Raw genomic sequence first — 19,594 nt, 5'->3', positions numbered from 1 at the left:
TCTGTCTGGTGCTTGTGGTAGTTCTGGATCTTTCTACTTCTCCTCAAGGAGCTCACTGATGTGATTTCAGACCCTATCCTCACTCAAAAGAATATGCCATCTTGCTCTGTGCGGAGTATCTTGCAAGACACAGTGCTGTGTCCGTTACTCTGCTGGTTCCAGATGTCTGTAGCAGCCCTGCTTTTCCGCAGATGCTTGGGCAGTGTGTGAGCATGAATACCCTTTCTGTCCTGCAGAGGCTGTGAGAAGCTCTGCCCGAGTGTTTGAGAGTTAAGCAGCATCACTGAGCAAGCCCTCTGTGCGGCACTGATTGTGCCACTTACAGAGACTGTACAAGAGATTTTGCTGACCTCAAATGTACTTACAGGCCGGAGGGGAAACAGCAGAGGTGAATTCGGAGGCCCGTTCAGGAAGACCGCCAAAGAAAATGAGAAGATAAGCAAAACAGTGTTTTGAGTGCTGTTTCTTCAGACGTTTCTGTTGAGATTGGCAGCTTGAGTGGCCCAGAGACTGCCATCCACCATTTACAGACATGTGCTATTTTGAGATTGAGTCTGTGGTTTGGGAAGGATTTAGAACCATTTCAACAAATGCTTATTGAGTGTGCAAAGTGCCGTGGTAGGCACAGGGAACACCAAAAAGTATAAAGTTATAGCCTCTGCTTCTAAGGAACCGCTCCTTAATGTTTGGAAAGGCAGGGCATGTTTAAGGTTTTAAAAATCTTAAGATATATGTGTTCATAGGAGGAAAGCAGAATTGTCAACACAGTAGAAATATATACTAAACTGTTAACCCCTCTGGGGAGTGGGGCTTGGGTGGTGGGGCACGTGGCGGACGAAGAGGAAGGATCTTCACTTTTTCTGTATACATTTCTGTGTGGTTGAACATTTTTACCAAGTGCCAGTATGGCCTTTTTGGAATTATTTCTTCATTAGCTAAAACAACAACAACAATAGAGACTAGAAGATTATAAACATAGTGTTAGCCTTGAATATCTTTGTGTGATAGGATTATGAAAGATTTATATTCATTATACCTCCCTTTTGCCTACATTTTCTGTAATGGATATATATTATTTTATAAGTAGAGAAGGAAAGTATTTGAAAACCAAAACCCCAAAGCACCTACAATGATTACTAATACTGCGTTTTAGCCCTGGTTGGTGTAGCTCAAGCACCAAAGGGTGTCGGGTTCAATTCTCAGTCAAGGGCATGTGTCTGGGCTGCAGGTTCAGTCCCGGGCCCTTGTCAGGGTGCATGCAGGAGGCAACCAATTAATATGTCTTTCTCACATTGATGTTTCTCCCTCTTTCTTTCTCTCTCTCTCTCTCTCTCTCTCACTCGCTCTTTCTCTCTCCACCCCCCTTCCTTCCTTCCCTCCCTTCTACTCTCTCTAAAAATCAATGAAAAAATATCCTCAGGTGAGGATTAACAAAAAAAATATAACTGCATTTTAATATGTTTACCATATTTTGGATACACTACACCAGCTCTCCTTTTTTTTTTTTTATCTCCTCACTCTTACCACAACTCTATTAAGGTTGTTCTATTATTATTATTATTATTATTGTTGTTGTTGTTGTTATTGTTGTTATTTACTATTATTATCTACTACTAATTACTACTATCTACTATTATCATTATCTACTAATATCTACTATTATTACTACTATTATCATTATCAACCACTGTTTTAAATGTGAAAGAAGGGCATTTGCTCTCGCTTCTCAGAACCTTGTCATTTTGAGAGAGCCTAGGAGCAAAAGGAATCTAGTTATTAACCATGCACCTGTACTGTGAAGGCTGCCTACAAAAACTGGTTATGCTGATTGGGTTACAGTTATAGCTGTCAGTGTGGGCTGTGATCCCTTGTTTTAAAGCATCCTAAGAATACTTTCTACATATTTATATTTAGTTCTGTTTGAGAAAGCAATGAGATTACCCCATCTCCCCATCTGGTGCAGTGAAGAAAGCTCATCTGCTTGGCTTACTTTGTATAATTAATTTTTAAACTTCTGGTAGAATGTCTTTAAGCATATCTCAGAATTAAAATCCCCAAGTTATTTGTAGTTTAAGTTAAGTAGTTAAATCCTGTCCTGCAAATTTTGTTCAGGGAATCCAAGTCCCCTTATAATTATGAATTTAATTACTTGAAAGTAATAGTGTTCTGAATTATTTAAGGGAGTCAAAGACTGAAGGAAAGATGTCATTTGTAAATGAATTTCTTTTTCCCCCCTTACAGCATGTATTTGATGATCTCAGTGGCTCAGTATCCTTGTCTTGGGTTGGAGATAGCACTGGGGTAAGTAATATCTTGAGGCTGTGCATTCAGCTAAGCAAGAAGAACATGTAGATGTGGGGAGTTTAAGCACTAAGTGTTGTTATTTTCTGAAACTGTTTCCAACCTCAGACACAGAAATACATGTTTCCAGGACAGACTCTCAGGGAACTGTGGTTGGCTTGGTTTTGCTTTAGAACGGGAAACATCCTGTAACCACCCTCTTCCATAATGGGAAGATAGACACCTTTTGAGTCCTTGGTGGCTGCTTGGCATCAAGATGAGCAAGAAGAAGAAAGAGGGAAGCGTGTGCTGTATGCTGAGAAGTGAGCCTCACAACACATGGGAAGACCAGTGTGGAAGCTGAAACCTGCGCATCGCACATCTTAGCATTTTTCCTCCAAAATGCATTTTCCCACAGTTAGTGTTGAAGGACTGTGGCGCCCATGGGCTCATGGCTGTTTAGTTCCATCTGTGTCCCTTTCCCTACAACAAAGGAGGTGCTGCCAGGATTGGGAGAGTGGAAGGAGCGTCAGTCAGCTCCTTATTCTCCAATGTGGAGCCCGTCTCCCAGTAGGAGGGTGCACTTTGGATGCATCGGCCCCAGGTCTCGACTCAGGGCTTGGTGTTAGCTGCTCTGTTATTATCCTGCCTGAACAAGGGCAGGGCCGCAGTTCATACCCTCCCCTCTGGTATTCCATGAATGTATGCATCATAGCATTGAGGCATATGATGGCTATGTCAGGAATCCAAAGAAATACTGGAGCTGAAGAGCAAGTTATAAATTAATTATCTTAATTAATTTTTAAACTTCTGGTAGTATGTCTTTAAGCATGTCTCAGTTTCTTCTAAAATTTGAGTTGTGCTCTAATTTCCATGATTTATCCATTTATTTAAGACTATGGGCCCGGTGCACAAAATTCGTGCACTGGGTGTGTGTGTGTGTGGGGGGGTGGGAGTGTCTCTCAGCCCAGCCTGCCCCCTCTCACATACTGGGAGCCCTCAGGCGTTGACCCCCATCACCCTCCAATCGCAGGATCGGCCCCTTGCCCAGGCCTGATGCCTCTAACAGAGGCGTCAGGCCTGGGCAGGGGACCCTCATTTCCCCCCATCACTGGTTCTGCCCCCAGCCCAGGCCTGATGCCTCTGGCCCAGGCATCAGGCCTGGGCAGGGGACCCCCAGACCCCTCCAATTGCTGGCTCTGCCCCTTGCCCAGGCCTGATGCCTCGGCCAGAGGCGTAGACCCCCATCACCCTCCGATCACCTGATCGGCCCCTTGCCCAGGCCTGACGCCTCCGCCAGAGGTGTCAAGCTTGGACAGGGGACCCTCATCTCCCCCCGATCACTGGCTCTGACCCCCGCCCAGGCCTGATGCCTCTGGCCCAGGAATCATGCCTGGGCAGGGGACCCCCATCTCCCTCTGATCGCTTGCTCCACCCCCCGCCCAACCCTGACGTCTCTGACCTAGGCTTCAGGCCTGGGCAAGGGGACCATCATATCCCCCCAATCCCCGGCTCCGCCCCCCGTCCAGGCCTGATGCCTCCGCCAGAGGAGTTGACCCTCATCACCCTCCGATCACCAATCACCGGATCGGCCCCTTGACCAGGCCTGAGGCCTCCGGCAGAGGTGTCAGGCCTGGGCAGGGGACCCCCAGCTCCCCGCAGTTGCAGGCTCCACCCCTGCCCAGGCCTAACGCCTCTGGCCTAGGCGTCCGGCCCGGGCAGCGGGGACCTGCAGTGGCAGCGGGGGGCGCCGCGATCGTGGGCTTCGCTTTAGGCCCAGGCAAGGGACCCCTAGCTCCTGGGACTGCCAGCTTCGACCGTGCCCAGCTCCCATCGCTGGCTCCACCCCTACTTCCTGCTATCACTGGCCAGGGCGGCAAAGGCACCTGATTCTCTGATCATGGCTGGGGGGCAGGGCAAAGGCGGCCCCAGGGCCGCCTTTGCCCTGCCCCCCAGCTCTTAGCTCCCCCCTGGGTTTCCGATCACTGTCAGTGGCAGGGGGCTTCTTCCTGCTTTCCCTTTGCCTCCCTGCATTGTGCCTACATATGCAAATTAACCGCCATCTTGTTGGCAGTTAACTGCCAATCTTAGTTGGCAGTTAATTTGCATATAGCCCTGATTAGCCAATGAAAAGGGTAGCGTCTTACGCCAATTACCATTTTTCTCTTTTATTAGTGTAGATAGTTGGTATCGCAAGATTTCTTGTTACATGGCCATTTGAGACTCCCTCTTGTACTAATCTATCAGAATTTGTCTTCATGCATATTTTTATCTAGAAAAATATTTAAGAAATTAATTTCATGGAGAACTGAGAGCAGGGAGGAGAAAAGGAGGGATATATGTGACACAGTGACCTTTGAGCACCCATAGTGCTCTGGCCTCCTGTACACAGAAAGGGAGCTGATTCTTTTTTTTTTTTAATATATTTTATTGATTTTTTACAGAGAGGAAGGGAGAGGGATAGAGAGTTAGAAACATCGATGAGAGAGAAACATCGATCAGCTGCCTCCTGCACACTCCCCACTGGGGATGTGCCGGCAACCAAGGTACATGCCCTTGACCGGAATCGAACCTGGGACCCTTGAGTCTGTAGGCCGACACTCTATCCACTGAGCCAAACCGACCAGGGCAGGGAGCTGATTCTTGCCTGAGGATATCTTATACTAATACTAGACGCCCGGTGCACAAACTTCGTGCGGGGGTGGGGGGGGGGAGTTCCCCTCAGCCAGGCCTGCGCCCTCTCACAGTCCAGGAGCCCTCGGGGATGTCCGATTGATGGCTTAGGCCCTGGCTGAGCGATGCTCCCCCTGTGGGAGCACACTGACCACCAGGGGCAACTCCTGCATTGAGCGTCTGTCCCCTGGTGGTCAGTGTGCGTCATAGCCACCAATTGTTCTGGTTGTTCCACTGTAAAGGTTGCTGGGCTTTTATTATATAGATGGATACAAAATAGTTAAATCCTTCCTTTATTGTAATGGGTAGTTGATTAGCTCTGCCTCACTGCTTCAAGTATGGGCGACAGGACCATCTCAACCAAGAGTTGAGATCTTGAGTCAATGCAAGCCTTAGTAACTTCTTGGTTTTCTGACTTACTACAGTATAGACCAGTGGTCGGCAAACTGCGGCTCGCAAGCCACATGCGGCTCTTTGCCCCCTTGAGTATGGCTCTTCCACAAAATACCGACTTCTGCGCATGGCCCACGAAGTTTCAATCACATTGTATGTGCGCACCCGCACATGGTATTTTGTGGAAGAGCCACACTCGGGCCAAAGAGCCGCATGTGGCTCGCGAGCCGCAGTTTGCCAACCATGGATATAGGCTACTGCAAAGCAGGGCTCTTGTCAGTCTTTCAGATGTTGATTTACTCCCATCACAGGCACGCATGTGATTGGACTATCTTTCTTTTTAACTGTGCTTTTGTCTCTCTCCAGATCATTCTAGTCTTGACTACCTTCCATGTACCACTGGTAATTATGACTTTTGGACAGTCCAAGCTATATCGAAGGTGAGACGCATATGGTTGGGGCACTGACTGAATACATTGTGAATGTAAGTTCCCCACTTTTCTAGGCATGATGGAGTCCAGCAGTTGATTAGAAAGATCTTTCAGCCATCTTAAATTTTCAACAAACTGTCACATTCAGCACACTTAATATTTACTTAACCTGAAGAAATATGAAAAGGAATCTAGTTCCAAGAAGATTAGGTTGACCTGACTAAATGGGAAAGCAGTAAAGGCAGATGGAGAGTGTGTGGGGGTGTGTGTTTTATTAATTTAAATGGATATTTATTTTGGGGAAGTAGCATGGACTTCAACAGAATGGTTTTTATATCTCTGAAGTAACAATCCTCACTATACCTTCCAAGTAAATGTATTTATGTAACACTTTGTACCTTCCAAGTAAATATATTTATCTAATCCTCTGAGCCTCAGTTTATCTAGATTGTTTCTAGATCAGAAGGAGGTTCTCAGGTCAGACTTACCAAAGTGCCTTATAGTGTTTACACTGGTAACGATGGTGGCAGTGTATGTTTTGGAACCATACTGTGACAATTACCAAGTTTTACATGCGTCTTCTCAAAGGTACAGCTTGGTTAAATAGTACGCTCTTTTCCTTAACTGTAAGATGCAAGACCAGCTCACTCTCAGAAGTTGCTGATAGTCTTCTCAATCATTTGTGCCCATCTCATTTTCCCCCCAAGGGACCCCCCAAAAAAGTATGGCATCCTAGCAGATAACATAGAAACTATTCTCAAGGCCAACGGATTTCCCAGCAGCCATCGTACTCTCTCAGGGGCCCAGGTACAAGTGAGCCTTTGGTGAATTTCTGAGACGGCCCCTTCTCCAGTAGGCGTAATCTTGATTGCTGTTTCTGAGCCTGGAGCCAGTGTTCTCGACCCTTCAACACAGTGATGTTGACTTAAAAATAGGCTAAGAAGGAATTGCCATTTTGGAATCACTGTAAGCTCCACAAAGCCAAGGTTCTTGACTAACTTGGGGTTCTCAGCAACTAGCCAGATGACTGCTATGCAGTAGTAGGCAGGCAATCCATACTAATTGAATGAATGAATGCCTTGGCTTCTCTGTAGTTTTTAAACTGATAATTGTTTATAAGGATTGACTGTATCATAGAATCATAGTGCTAGAAAGGGCTATAATTTATAGGTGATTTTGTTTATTCAATTAGAATAGTAATTGAACTATTTCAGACAGATGAAAAATATCCTGTTTGGGGAGGGGAAAAATGTATAAAAAGTTGTAACTTCATAACTCTTTCCAATGTTTAAGAAACCTTATTGTCATAAAATTTTTCCTTATGATAGTTTTTCTTGGCAAATTATCTTCCATAATAACAGTAGTGTATTATAGCCTGGCCGGTGTTGCTCAGTGGTTGAGCATTGACCTATGAACCAAGAGGCCACTGGTTTGATTCCCGGTCAGGGCACATGCCCCAGTTGTGGGCTTGATCCCCAATAGGGGGGCATGCAGGAGGCGGACGATCAGTGTTTCTCATTGATGATGTTTCTATCTCTCTAGCTCTCCCTTCCTCTTTCTCTAAAATCAATAAAAATCATGTTTTTTTTTTAAAAAAGCAATATATTATATAACATTTGGAAATTTTAAAGGAAAAATTTCACCCAAACGTCAAGTGTAATCTTTATGTACAGTTTATCTTGATTTTCCCCTTTAATGTTATATCATATGGCTACATAGTTTGGGGAAGCAACATGATACAGTGTAAAGTTGCCAGGTTTTGGTGACAAATAGCCCTGGGATTGAATCTCAGCACTATCATTTGCAAACAGAATGAGCTTGAGCAAGTTACTTCGCCTCCCAGAGTCTTTTTGTCATCTGTAAAAGAAAGATGATGACAGTGGCCACCTCAGAGCTGGTGTGACTTATGCTCTGCAGTGCCTGGGCTGGATGGAGTAAGAACTTGGGGAGGTTAGCTGCTGCCATGCCAGCAGCCAGTGAGGGCACATGGCCAGACTGTACTGATATTGCTGTGCCAGTTGTTAAATGAATTCAAAGCCTTCTGTGCCCATTGGTAAAAAGTGCTTGTCTGCCTCCTAGGCTTCTGGAGATGCACGCACACCCCTGCCAACATGCAAGCGCCATGACCCATATCCACTCTGATTGATGCTCATACAGTGATATTTTCCATGTCCCCTCTGCTAGTTACCCATCATTTTTGTTAGATTGACGGAATTTACTAAGTCATTATTCTCTTGGACACTTAGGTTGCAGCTAATTTTTCACTATTACTAATGCTGTTGTGATAAATATGACACATATATGTGCCAAGAGAATGCTAATTTCCACTTCATTTTTTAGTAGCAAATGAAAACCTCTTTTCTTATTGACCCCTAGAGGTTTTTATTTGTTTTTTAATCCTCACCTGAGGATTTCCATTGGTCTTTAGAGAGAGTAGAAGAGAGCGAGGAAAGAGGGAGAGAGAGAGAGAAAAAAAAAACACATTGATGTGAGAGAGACACGTGTGGGCTGACACTCTAACCACGGAGCTAAACCGGCCAGGGTGACCCTAGATGTTTTGAAGGCTGTTTACTAAGCTCCTCAGCTTCCCCAGGTTGAACTCTCTCCTGTACTTGTTGCTTTAGCCACTTTAACACTTGCCTGCTGAATTCTCTACATTGCTGTTTAAGTGGGTGACCAGTCAGACCCATAGGGAGGGTAATGTGTTTTCATGACTTTTCCCCACCCTTTTGCTTTTCAGTATTGTGCTTACTTTAAGACTGCCCCCCCCCCCCCCAAACAAAAACCAAATGGTTTAAACACCTACCACCATCTGACTCAGCCCTTTTCACCCTGAATCTGTCTGGCCTGTGAGAAACCCCTAGCACACACCAGACCGTGAGAGCAATCCTCTGTGTCTGGGATAGAATCATATTCACAGGGAGGTGCTGTTTCTGCAGGGCACGCAGCAGTTTGGTTGTTTGTTTCTACGAGGTCATTTTGAATATGAATTCTTTCCTCCCTGCTGTGAAGGGAAAGGTCTTCCAGAGGTTAGGTGGAAACTGTAAATATGCCAGTCTCCATCTGGCCTGGCCTGATGTGACTCATGTCATTGAACACGCCAGCCAAGAGGCACATGTTCCTTCAGACACGGGAAAGGAGGGAGCAGTTTGATCAGAATGACTATGCTGAGGTTGCCCAAGTGAGAAATAAAGTAAAAGCCTATTGAATCCACTCTGAAAACTCTGGTTTCTCACAGCTTTCATGATTAGACTATTTATTGGATTATCTCCCTCCAGTAACTCGAATGTGGTCAAAGGTTTATTTGAGATTCAAATAAAGGCAGCTGGTCACATGCCACCTGCTCTGAGCTGTGCTGCACGGAAGCTCCAGAGAATAGCAGGAAGCTGCCTCTGTTACTCGTGCTGAGTTCATAGACCTTGACCTTTAGGGTGTGAAAAAGTATTGTTGAAAGGTTTGGGAAATAATAACTAAAGTTCCTAGGCATTCATGATTAGGTTAAAACAAATAGTATGTTAATGTCTTCAATTTAAAGGACTTATGTTTGAATGGTATAAATTTTGATTCCCTATTAAGGAATATTAATAGATTATAAAGTACATTTGCCTCTCACTTTGCAGATACTAACTTAAAAAGGAAACAGGCCACCTAGTTAGGATGATAATTTGGTTTAAGGCAGTAGGAGATGTTTTGTACCTTTTTGTTCTGTGACCCCTTGAGTGTAACTTTTCACTGTGAGATCAACTTAGTGAAGCACATGTACGTATTATTCGACATCAGAATCCTGTACCTAATTACTAAAATTACTGGGCCATTTTATTTGCTATTTTTATTTCCTATTGAGAGTTGTTCAAATTTTGGAAATTAATAAGAGGATCTCTAAAAGATTTCACATTGAAGTTTATTCCATAGTTGATGTAAGTTTTTCAGGTTACTGAGAATTTTTTTTAAAAAGGATACCTTAAAGGTATACAACAGATATTGAAGGAAAGTATAGTAAACCAGCTCCTCTAGGGCATCTTGTATGACAGCTTTTTCAGTGATGTGCTGGGTTCAGCTTTCACTGCTTCAGACAGCTGGGGTGAAAAAAGAGACTGAAGTATAATTGGGAATTCATTTTACCTATGGATTGAAAATCTGCCAGTTTTGCCTGTCACTGATTTTAGTTCTATGTCCTTTGGCACATTTTAATAAGCTATATTCTCCCTAACTGATCTTTTAGCTGGAAATCTCAATGCAGTCAATTCTCACTCTTCACAATAGTTATGTTCTCCATAGTTCCCATGAATACTGGTTAGTGAATCCTGAACCATTATTCCTAGAGGAAAATTCTGGGGTAGGTTCTTATAAACCTCTGATCAGAACATTAACTTTCATCAATTGATCAGCACATCACTTTGTTTTATGTGTGTTTCTTATTACTATACATATTGTTTGTGGGTTTTTAAAAATATATTTTTATTGATTCAGAGAGGAAGGGGAGAGAGAGAAACATCCTTCCTATATAATAAAAGACTAATATGCACATTGTCCCCTCGACTGGGAGTTCGACCAGGGGGCAGGGCTGGCTGGCCAACCACCCATGGCCCCTCATCTGCCCCCTCTCCTGATCGGCGCGTGGGCCAGCAGAACCCCACCCATGCATGAATTTGCATACCAGGCCTCTAGTCAATGATAAGAGAGAATAACTGATTGGCTGCCTCCTGCACACCCCCTACTGGGGATTGAGCTCACAACCTGGGCATGTGCTCTGACTGGGAATCGCACCTGTGACCTCTTAGTTCTGGGTCGATGCTCAATTGCTGAGCCATACCAGCCGGCCTAGTATATATTGCTGATTCATTAACATTGAGCTCACAACCAACTCATGTCTGAAAGAAGCTTATCTAACTAGCGTATTTTCTTCGTAAGGACATCAAAGCCTTCTTGTGCTCAGGGGCTCTGAACAACACTTCAACACTATGCTTGGGGGCCATTTTAAACAGCAAAATCACCCATAAAAAACACAAAAATGCAAAATGCAAGGTACTAAATAGACCATGACGAAGACACTTATTCACAGTGTAAGAGCTGAAATACGAAGGCAGCTCGTCCCCTTGTTGGACCTCAGCTGGGAACGTGTGCACTGGGTGACCCTGCACATGTCTGCAGATCACTGTGGAAGGGCCACGAGTGTGGATGTAGGTTACAAAGAAATGTTAGTGAAGAGGCATAGTCACAGATAGAGAATCTGAGAATAAGAGAATCAGCTGCACACACTTTGCCGATTAGTGAAAAGTACAAAATTATAATTATTTTCTTTAGAGTTTTTTGTCATGCCTGTTGTTTTTATGTTGCAATTTATAGTTACTTACTCGTGGCAAAAATGAACTAAAGGAATGGAGAAATGGTTAGGCTTGAAAGCTGACCAAATGAGGCTATCTGGGTTGGTTTGATTGTTGAGAAAAATAATATGCAAGATTCTCTGAGATATTGTAGGACTCTCTTACTGTTACTTCTCATTAAATGCCTGCGGGTCAAATGCTTGATGTCACAAGTTCCTATATATGAAAAGTGCAGAAAAAAGGGTGTAATTCTAGGCTCTGGATGTTTGGGTTGAGTGTCAACATGTGAGTCTTTTGGAAAAACCCAATTTCCAGTGCTTCATCTCATTAAGAATGTTGACACTGCATCTTACCAGAAGTCCATGTGATGATTACTTTTTTTCATTTATTTTAATGATTTCTTGGTTTTTCTTGTTCTTTGGGGGTATTAGGTTCTATTCCAAAAATATTTATATTCTGCCATGATTTTCTTGAGTTATAAACAGGTGCATACTCTTACTAATGTTTATACCAAAGATATATGCAAAAGTGGTCCTTTATTTTGGTAACCAGAAAGAACAGAGATTAGGGTTGATATATAGAATTATTAAAAAGACTGGTTTCTAAAGCAGATGGTTTCATAGGGTTTTGTTAACTTTTCTTTTCTTTTTTTTTTTTAATATATTTTATTGATTTTTTACAGAGAGGAAGGGAGAGAGATAGAGAGTTAGAAACATCGATCAGCTGCCTCCTGCACATCTCCCACTGGGGATATGCCCGCAACCCAGGTACATGCCCTTGACCGGAATCGAACCTGGGACCTTTCAGTCCGCAGGCCGACGCTCTATCCACTGAGCCAAACCGGTTTCGGCGGGTTAACTTTTCATCTGACTGCCGCTCATTGCTCTGTTAATTACCATCTGGAATTTGAAAAGTAGATTTTTTAAGTTGTTTCATTGATTTCCTCTTCATGATATATGTTGTATGCTGATAGAAAAGAAACCTTTTAAATAAAGGGTTTTATTAAGATACAGGAGTGGGCAAAAGTAGGTTTGCAGTTGTTCAAATGGAAAATAATACAGTAATTAATAAATAATAATACAAGAATAAACTTGGTGCTTCCCATACTCAACTGTAGACCTACTTTTGCCCAGCCCTGTATATCCCTGTGCCCAGCGTGGCCTCAGCAGAACCTCCCTTCCGTGTCAGCAGGTTGATCCATTGCGCTCCATATGTTTAACTGGCTACAGTACCAAAGTGTTGTAGCTGATGACTTTTTGCCTTGTTCATGTTGCTTTCTTTTTCTGAAGGGCAGGGATGTGCTTGTTGTGCCAAGTTCTTAAAAAGCCAGCAGACTTGCCAACAGGTTTGTGGAGGTTCCCGGGGGATATGGGGCAGGAGGGAAGAATTGTAAGGTGGCGATAATCAAGCTGTTGCCAGCCCCTTTGAAGGTTGTCTGAGCTGCTGCTGACATTTACACTGAGGAGCAGGAATTGTTTATACATCTCTTGGCCTGCTGTCAGGAAGATAGGAACGCTTCTTGTACTTCAAAGCCAAAAGGGGGGTGGGGGGGGGGGAAGATATGGAGGATCTGATGGATAAGTGGTGCCTGGTCCCTCTTTTATTTAGCTAGGAATTTTCTGTGTGTGCTTGCTAAGAGATGGGAAGTTATTCAGACAACTTAAAGTCACACGCAGTTTGCTTTAGCATTCTGTCAGGGACCTAAACAAACACTCCAAGATAATTCCCTCCTGTATCTCCAGTTTCCTCTTAGCTGATCGGTGCTGCCAGGCCACAAGCCCTGGCAAAACAGAGGAAGACTGCAGTTTATAAGGGAAAAACTCCTCACAGATCATTACAAGTTGTCCCTAGTTTGGAGCTGAGAGTTAAGAGAATTGGATTATAGCTTCAATTTTGCCCTTAATTAACTGGTTGGCTTTTGATAAATTGCCTCCCCTTGAACCTCCTCGTCTGTGAAATGAGGGAGTTGGACAAGATGTTCCCTTCAGTCCCTCGCATTTCTCATGTTCTCTGCTTTTGTGATTATTTGTCAAGATTGTACCATCTTTTACGTCATAGTCTGCAGTGAAGACCACTGCACATCACATTTATCTTTGGCAACTAATTTGCAATACACAGTGGTCTTCACTGATGGACATTCATGAATATTGAGATTTTGCATTCTACCACTTTTTTCTCTGTAGCTTTTTAAGAGAATGGCACATAGTATTAATTCTGTCAGAGTTACACAGCTACTGATTCTTAGGATTGTATTTTTCAAAATCTAAACATGGAATTGAATACCTCTCACAGATATTGTTGAAATGAACTTCTGGGAAAATCTCTAACAACCCGAGAACTGGCGTTAAGTTGGTTTGTTTCCCTACCTGCGTTTTGTGTGCTGTATGCAGTAGAGACTTGTGCCCAGGAATGGTATCCTCTGGGGGAAACTTGAAGGCTTCTTCCACTCAACTCAGCTTTATCATGAGGACTCTGCATTAACAGATCAGTTAGGAGGCCATTAGCTACACGTAGCAGAGATCCCAGCTCCAACTAGCTTAGTCAGAGAATTAATGACCCACAACTAAATGTAGAGGCAGGACAGGCCTCACGGTCAGCACAGTCCAGTGTCGTAGGTGCTGCTGCTCCCCTTATGTTGGCTTTATCTTCAGGTTGTACTCATGGCCTCAGGACCCCATAGCAACCTTTTGCTTTGCATTAACACCCGACACTTTGGGGACTCAATCTGAGCACTGTGGACATTTGGGCCAGATCATTCTGTGATGTTGTGGAACTGTCCTGTGCATTGCAGGGTGGTTAGCAGCATCCCTGGCCTCACCCCATGAGATGCCACTAGCATTTGTGATCATAAAAAATGTCTCCAGACATTACTGAATGGTTGCTTGGAGGGTATTTGTACAAAAACATCCTGGTTGAGAGCCACTGGTTTAGAAAGAAGGACAGCCCATTTATTTCATCAGGTGGCTAAGGAAATTTGTTTACTAAGAGAGCCCAAGTTCCCCCCTTTGTCTCACTGCCTCAGTCTGGGTCAGTCCGCACCTGTGAGGGGTGGAATTCAGGCTCATCGAGTCCACACTGGAGCTAAGGATGGCATCAGCTTCCCTGAGGCATGAAACTCGTCAGGGGAGGGGGAGTGCTTCAGTGAAGTCAGAGAACGGGGATGGAAGCTGGGAAGGAACCCAACAGTGGCCACGACCACTGCATCCTAAATGTGTCTTTATTTTTCTTCCTCTCAGTGAGGACTATGGAAAGAACTTTAAGGATATTACAGATCTCATCAATAACACCTTCATTCGGACTGAATTTGGCATGGCTATTGGTCCTGAGAACTCTGGAAAGGTGAGACTCGTTCATGCATGTGTAGAGCTGTGCTTGATGCCATACTTGGGCGCTCAGGTGTTAATGTTGGAATGATCCAGAGATACATAGCAGTGTATTTAGTTTGCTATTACTGTGCTTTAAACATAAAACCTAATTTAATACTGATCACAAAAGAACTGGATTGGTTCCTTTTTGGCCTCTGTCCACTGCCGGGAGCCGGTCCATCCTTGCTGCTTGACACAGTTGCTACAGGGAAGAAACATCTGCACAGCATATGTTTCAAGGGACCTGGCGTATACAGCATACTGTTCTTAATATGTTTGCTCACCTTCTTGGCGCTATGTGTTTTAACCAAGGTCACCTCTCTGAGAAAGGTTGTTTCCCCAGGTAGGGATTTTCCCCTGAACTTAGGGAGGGAATAAAACCCCTTAACTAAATGCCAGGCGGGTAGTTAATCACTTTAACTACCAACAATCACGCTTAAGCTACATAATCTTTACTCCCTGAAATGGAGATAAGAAATACCCTAACCTTTGGAATAGAAATTGATAGGATTAAAATCAACTGGTATAAATACAGATTAACAAGACAATAAGACACAGAACCTAGAGACAGAACCTAGCGAGAGAACATGGCAAAAGATCCTGGACAGAACCTGGCTACAGAAATTGGCTGGAGAATCTAGACAGAACATGGCAGGAGAACCTGGACAGAACCTGGCGACCGAACCTGGCTGGAGAACCTGGAGAACCTAGGGAGAGAACTGGCTGGAGAACCTAGACAGAACCTGGCTGAAGAACCTGGCAACAGAACCTGGCAACAGAACCTGGCGACAGAACTTGGCTGGAGAACCTACACAGAACCTGGCTGGAGAACCTAGACAGAACTTGGCTGGAGATCCTGGCTAGGCTGCTGATCAACTGAACGCTGTCTCCGTGTCATTCCTTCTTTGCCGACTCCGTCCACACCTTTGGGGACCCCTGGACCTGCTGGGGTTGGACCCCAGCAGTCCACGATGCACCCAAACTCTTAGGTGGCAGCTGGTTAGCATTACAGTGTACGCTTCTAAGACACACGTTTTATTTTAGTCTTTGGCAAACTGGCTGACTGATCTCAAACTGACCGGCTTGCATCCATAGACATGATGCACTAGCTCAATTCAGGATAATATTTTTTTGATAAGACTAACACTTAAGGAGTGGGGTGCACCAACTAATCTGTCTTTATAATTCTTACTTTGGGAACTGAAATTTTCTTAACTGATGTCTTGTGGAAGTGGTGTAGGACTTCCTGAGCTTTCAGAGTGTCATACCCTGAATCTGAATTGCCTTCTTCCTAACCAGGTGATTTTAACAGCAGAGGTGTCTGGAGGAAGTCCCGGAGGAAGAATCTTCAGATCGTCAGATTTTGCAAAGAATTTTGTTCAGACCAATCTCCCATTTCATCCTCTGACTCAGATGATGTATAGCCCTCAGAATTCCAATTATCTTTTAGCCCTCAGCACTGAAGTAAGTCTCCTTGAAGAAGTTGTCTTGCCCTTTGCATTTTTATCCTCTAACATCTAGCCTTGAAAGGCCCCTTTAGCTAATAATTTTATGAAGTATTTGACTGATTTCTGGTGACTTCGTATGTCATGAAATATATATATTTTTTGTGTTTTGTCCTATTTGGTGAAAGGCACAATTACCATGTACTATCTATTCCACATAAGTATGATATCTAGTTGTCATTACAATTTTTAAAATATTTATTCATTACATTGACTGGGGTGACAGTGATCAACATGATCATATAGGGTTCAGGTGTGGGTTTCTGTTACAAGGTCTTATATTGCACTGTGTGCCCACCACCCAAAGCCAGATCTTCTCCTGTCAGCTTCATTACAGTTTTTAAAAGTGAATAGATGTGTACTATTGGAAAACTGAACTAGAACACAGTGTAATGTAATCATCCTTGTTCTGCAAGGGACAAGCATAGATTGTCACAGTCCTGATGTCATTGTTTCTTTCCTGTGGCCAAACCACATCTTTCTAATTTTTCTTTTTTGTTCGTTGCATAGTCTATCAAGCATATTGATTTCTGTCTTCAACACTCATGTATTAAGTATCCAGTCTTAAATCCCTGCGCCCACCCCAGTCCGGTGCTCTTCCCAGAAGCCAGTGCCCCTCCCTATCTCCTGAAATTCCCTGCGGAGCTCGTGCAGCTTTCCTTTCCCGAGGACCAGCCTCCTTTATTGTGGATGCTGAGGGCCCAAAGTGGCTGAGTTGCTCGACGATGATAATCACCATTACACTGCATTTTTTTGATGGCTCTTTCACTCTCCTTATTTCTTAGAGTGTGGTCTACTGACCAACAACATCAGAAACCCCAGAAGCTGATTTAAATGCAGATTCCTAGGCCCCACCCCATACAGTACATCAGTGACTTTTGATGGCGAGGTTTTTACCAGCTCCCCAGCTGAGCCTGCCCACTAAAATTGGAGAATCATTGCTATGATGATGGTTCTTGGGACAGAAACAGGATTATCAGATGTGGCTTAGCAAAGGGGTGGCAAAAGGAAGGGAAAGGGCACTGGAAAACAGGCCTGGCCCTGGGCTCTGTGGGCAGATTTGAGCAGAGGTAAGGCTGTAGGGCTCAAGCAAGGCCAGAGTTAAGCTTAGCCCAAAGGAGGCCAGAGGAAGGAAACTAGCCTGCTGGGTATGCTTCAGACTTTCAAGAAACAATTCCTGGAAATTCCTTCCACCAGCTGAAGCTGAAAGCCCTTCAGGGAGCAAAGAGACCTCTTAGGAGTGGACAGAACCATCGATCTCCCCTTTGACCATCCCATTGCCATTACGAAGTTATCTTAAGGTGGTTGAAACAGGCTGTCCTCGCAAGAGCTGGGAACAACCTGCTTTTATATCTGAAATTGCTTTCAATTAAGGAAGTACAGATAATTGGGGTAGAGAAGATGGACCAGTTTGTACTCAAGTGCAAAGAGGTGATATCAGACCCTTTCCTGTTTCTAAATACAATTAGGTAAATTAGAAATGCTGAGCATTATCAGAGGAAGAAAATGAAAAGAAAAAAGAATGGTGGGTGGGGAGCACTGAAGGGAAATTCTGCCTCGACCATTTAATCCCAGCTGTACCAGGACATATCTGTCCCCCTCCACCGAATCTGGGCGCAGTGCAACTGACACAGTCAGTTCTTCATCTTACTGTCTCTTCTGCATTTGAAAGGTTTGGCCAGTCCCTCCTTTTGGGAATTCTGCTTGCTTGGCTTCAGTGACATCATTCCCTTTAGTTCTTCCCTATGTTCTAACCATTCCTTCTTGGTCTCTCTCTTCAACTCCTTTCAACCGGCCCTTAAATCACTGCTGCCCATTCTACTCAGTAATCTCTTCCACCATTTAACCGCCACTATGATGTGTCAGATTCTCAGGTCCCCGTGTCTGGTCCTGGCTTCCTCGTGGGGCCTCTGATTCCTGTCTTGCTGCCCCCCTGGGAACGTCTAGCTGGGTGTCCCACAGGCACCTCAGACTCAGTTAAATCAACTTCTCTCTGCTCTTCTCTAAGACATATTCTTCTTCTCTTAATCCTTGTACTGGTTAAAGATTCCACAGGACCTCTTATCCCTGAACCAGAATCCAGAGTGATCAACTGCCCCCACCCACCCACATACACAACCCATCCTGCCCTATAGGAAAAGTCCAGTTCTTCTGAAACTAACTTCTAAATTCTCCCTGAGCCTGTTCCTCACAGTCATGGGGTAGGGCCTCACTAACTCTTCATGAGTGAAATGTGGCAGTTATTCGCTGCTTTTCCTGCTTCTGGTTTGGACTCTCTGCAGTCCACCTTTTCCATTGTCACCGGAGGGTTCCACCTCCCTCTCTCCTGCGTTAGCTGCTCCTCCCCTCCCTGGGAACTGTGTGCTCCCGCACACATCGCCATGCTTACCGCCTCACTGCCTTTGCTAGTCCTCACATCTCCTCTCCCCGTTTGCCTTCTTTTGGTTACACTGCTCATCATTTAAGACAGTTCAGCTGTCTCCTTCACAAACCGTCTTTGATGCAACGTTCTTATTTTCCCTACTCTTTCCCGAGAGACCATGCTTCCATAACACTGACCCATCGTATCACATTTTCTTATCTGGGCCTCTAGTTAACTGTGAGCTCCTTGAGAGCAGGGAGTGTGTCTTACTTGTCTTTGTATCCCCAATGCAACGTCTGGAACAGTGCCTGGCACATAGTAGGCACTTCTTAAGCATTTGTTACTTGGAACCTCCCAGCCTCCGAAGGGGCCCCTGTAAACCATGTATCTCTGGAGCTCAGGCAGCTCAGATGGAACGTCAGTGTATGTTTACTGTCCCAGATGATTAGATATGAATTATTAAAGGTCATACAAGCAGCTGCACAGGATAAAGCTGGAATTTTGATAAGTCATTTATAATCTTTCAGAATGGCCTGTGGGTGTCCAGGAATTTTGGGGGAAAATGGGAAGAAATCCACAAAGCAGTATGTTTGGCCAAATGGTGAGTAACAGAAAACTCCATCTGTGCAGAGCCCTAAACCGTTCCTGACAGCACTGCCAAAAGTCACATGACTAAATGTTGAGCACTTACTACGTGCCAAATACTCTTCAGGGTGCACAAGGGATACGAGAAGGGGCATGGCACAGGCCTCGACCTGGAGGAGCTTCTCAGTCTGCCAGGAAAGACGACGTTACAGTATAAAGTCGAAAACAAGGCGCAAACTGGGTAGCTGCTGCTGATGGGGTTTATTCTCCATAAATAGTGACTTCAGTTGGAACAGCATAAAATACAGCTTTGGTTTGGAGATTTAGGTATTTCTCTGCCCCCCCTTCCCCAGACTGACACCCCCTCATCTAGAGACTCATTTCAGTTATGAGGAATCGGGAAGAAAGCCCAGAGAGCTTCGCAACGCCAGTCACACCATCCATGCACCAAAATTCATTCACTTTTCTTGGGGACCCCCTCAGGTGCCTGCTTAAAGGGGCTGTAGGGGGCTCTGACCAGGGAGTCAAGTCCTAACCGTCTCTGCTGCTAGTCAGTGGCTTAACCTCTCTGGGCTTTAGTTTTTCCCTTCTGTCTATGAACAGAGATTTGTTTGAGGATTTGGGAGATGTCTGGACAAAAATTAAGAGCCTTTATACCTCCAAAATTCTTGATTAG

General features: G+C 44.4%; 1 protein-coding gene across 2 annotated transcripts in view; it reads left to right on the top strand.

The window, feature by feature from the left end:
* SORT1 (sortilin 1) overlaps nt 1-19,594 on the top strand; it is a 58,591-nt gene that overhangs the window by 16,250 nt on the left and 22,747 nt on the right. For both annotated transcript variants that reach the window (XM_081112042.1, XM_081112041.1), the window contains exons 2-6: nt 2,242-2,301; nt 5,713-5,786; nt 14,338-14,440; nt 15,766-15,930; nt 18,861-18,934. In XM_081112042.1, the coding sequence (XP_080968168.1) occupies nt 2,242-2,301; nt 5,713-5,786; nt 14,338-14,440; nt 15,766-15,930; nt 18,861-18,934 (476 nt within the window). The remainder of the gene's footprint in view (nt 1-2,241; nt 2,302-5,712; nt 5,787-14,337; nt 14,441-15,765; nt 15,931-18,860; nt 18,935-19,594) is intronic.

The sequence above is a fragment of the Myotis nattereri genome (genome assembly GCF_964212035.1).
Source record: "Myotis nattereri genome assembly, chromosome: 18".
Classification (NCBI taxonomy): domain Eukaryota; kingdom Metazoa; phylum Chordata; class Mammalia; order Chiroptera; family Vespertilionidae; genus Myotis; species Myotis nattereri.
The sequence above is the reverse complement of the archived record's forward strand: the minus strand, read 5'-3'. Positions and strand labels throughout refer to the sequence as shown.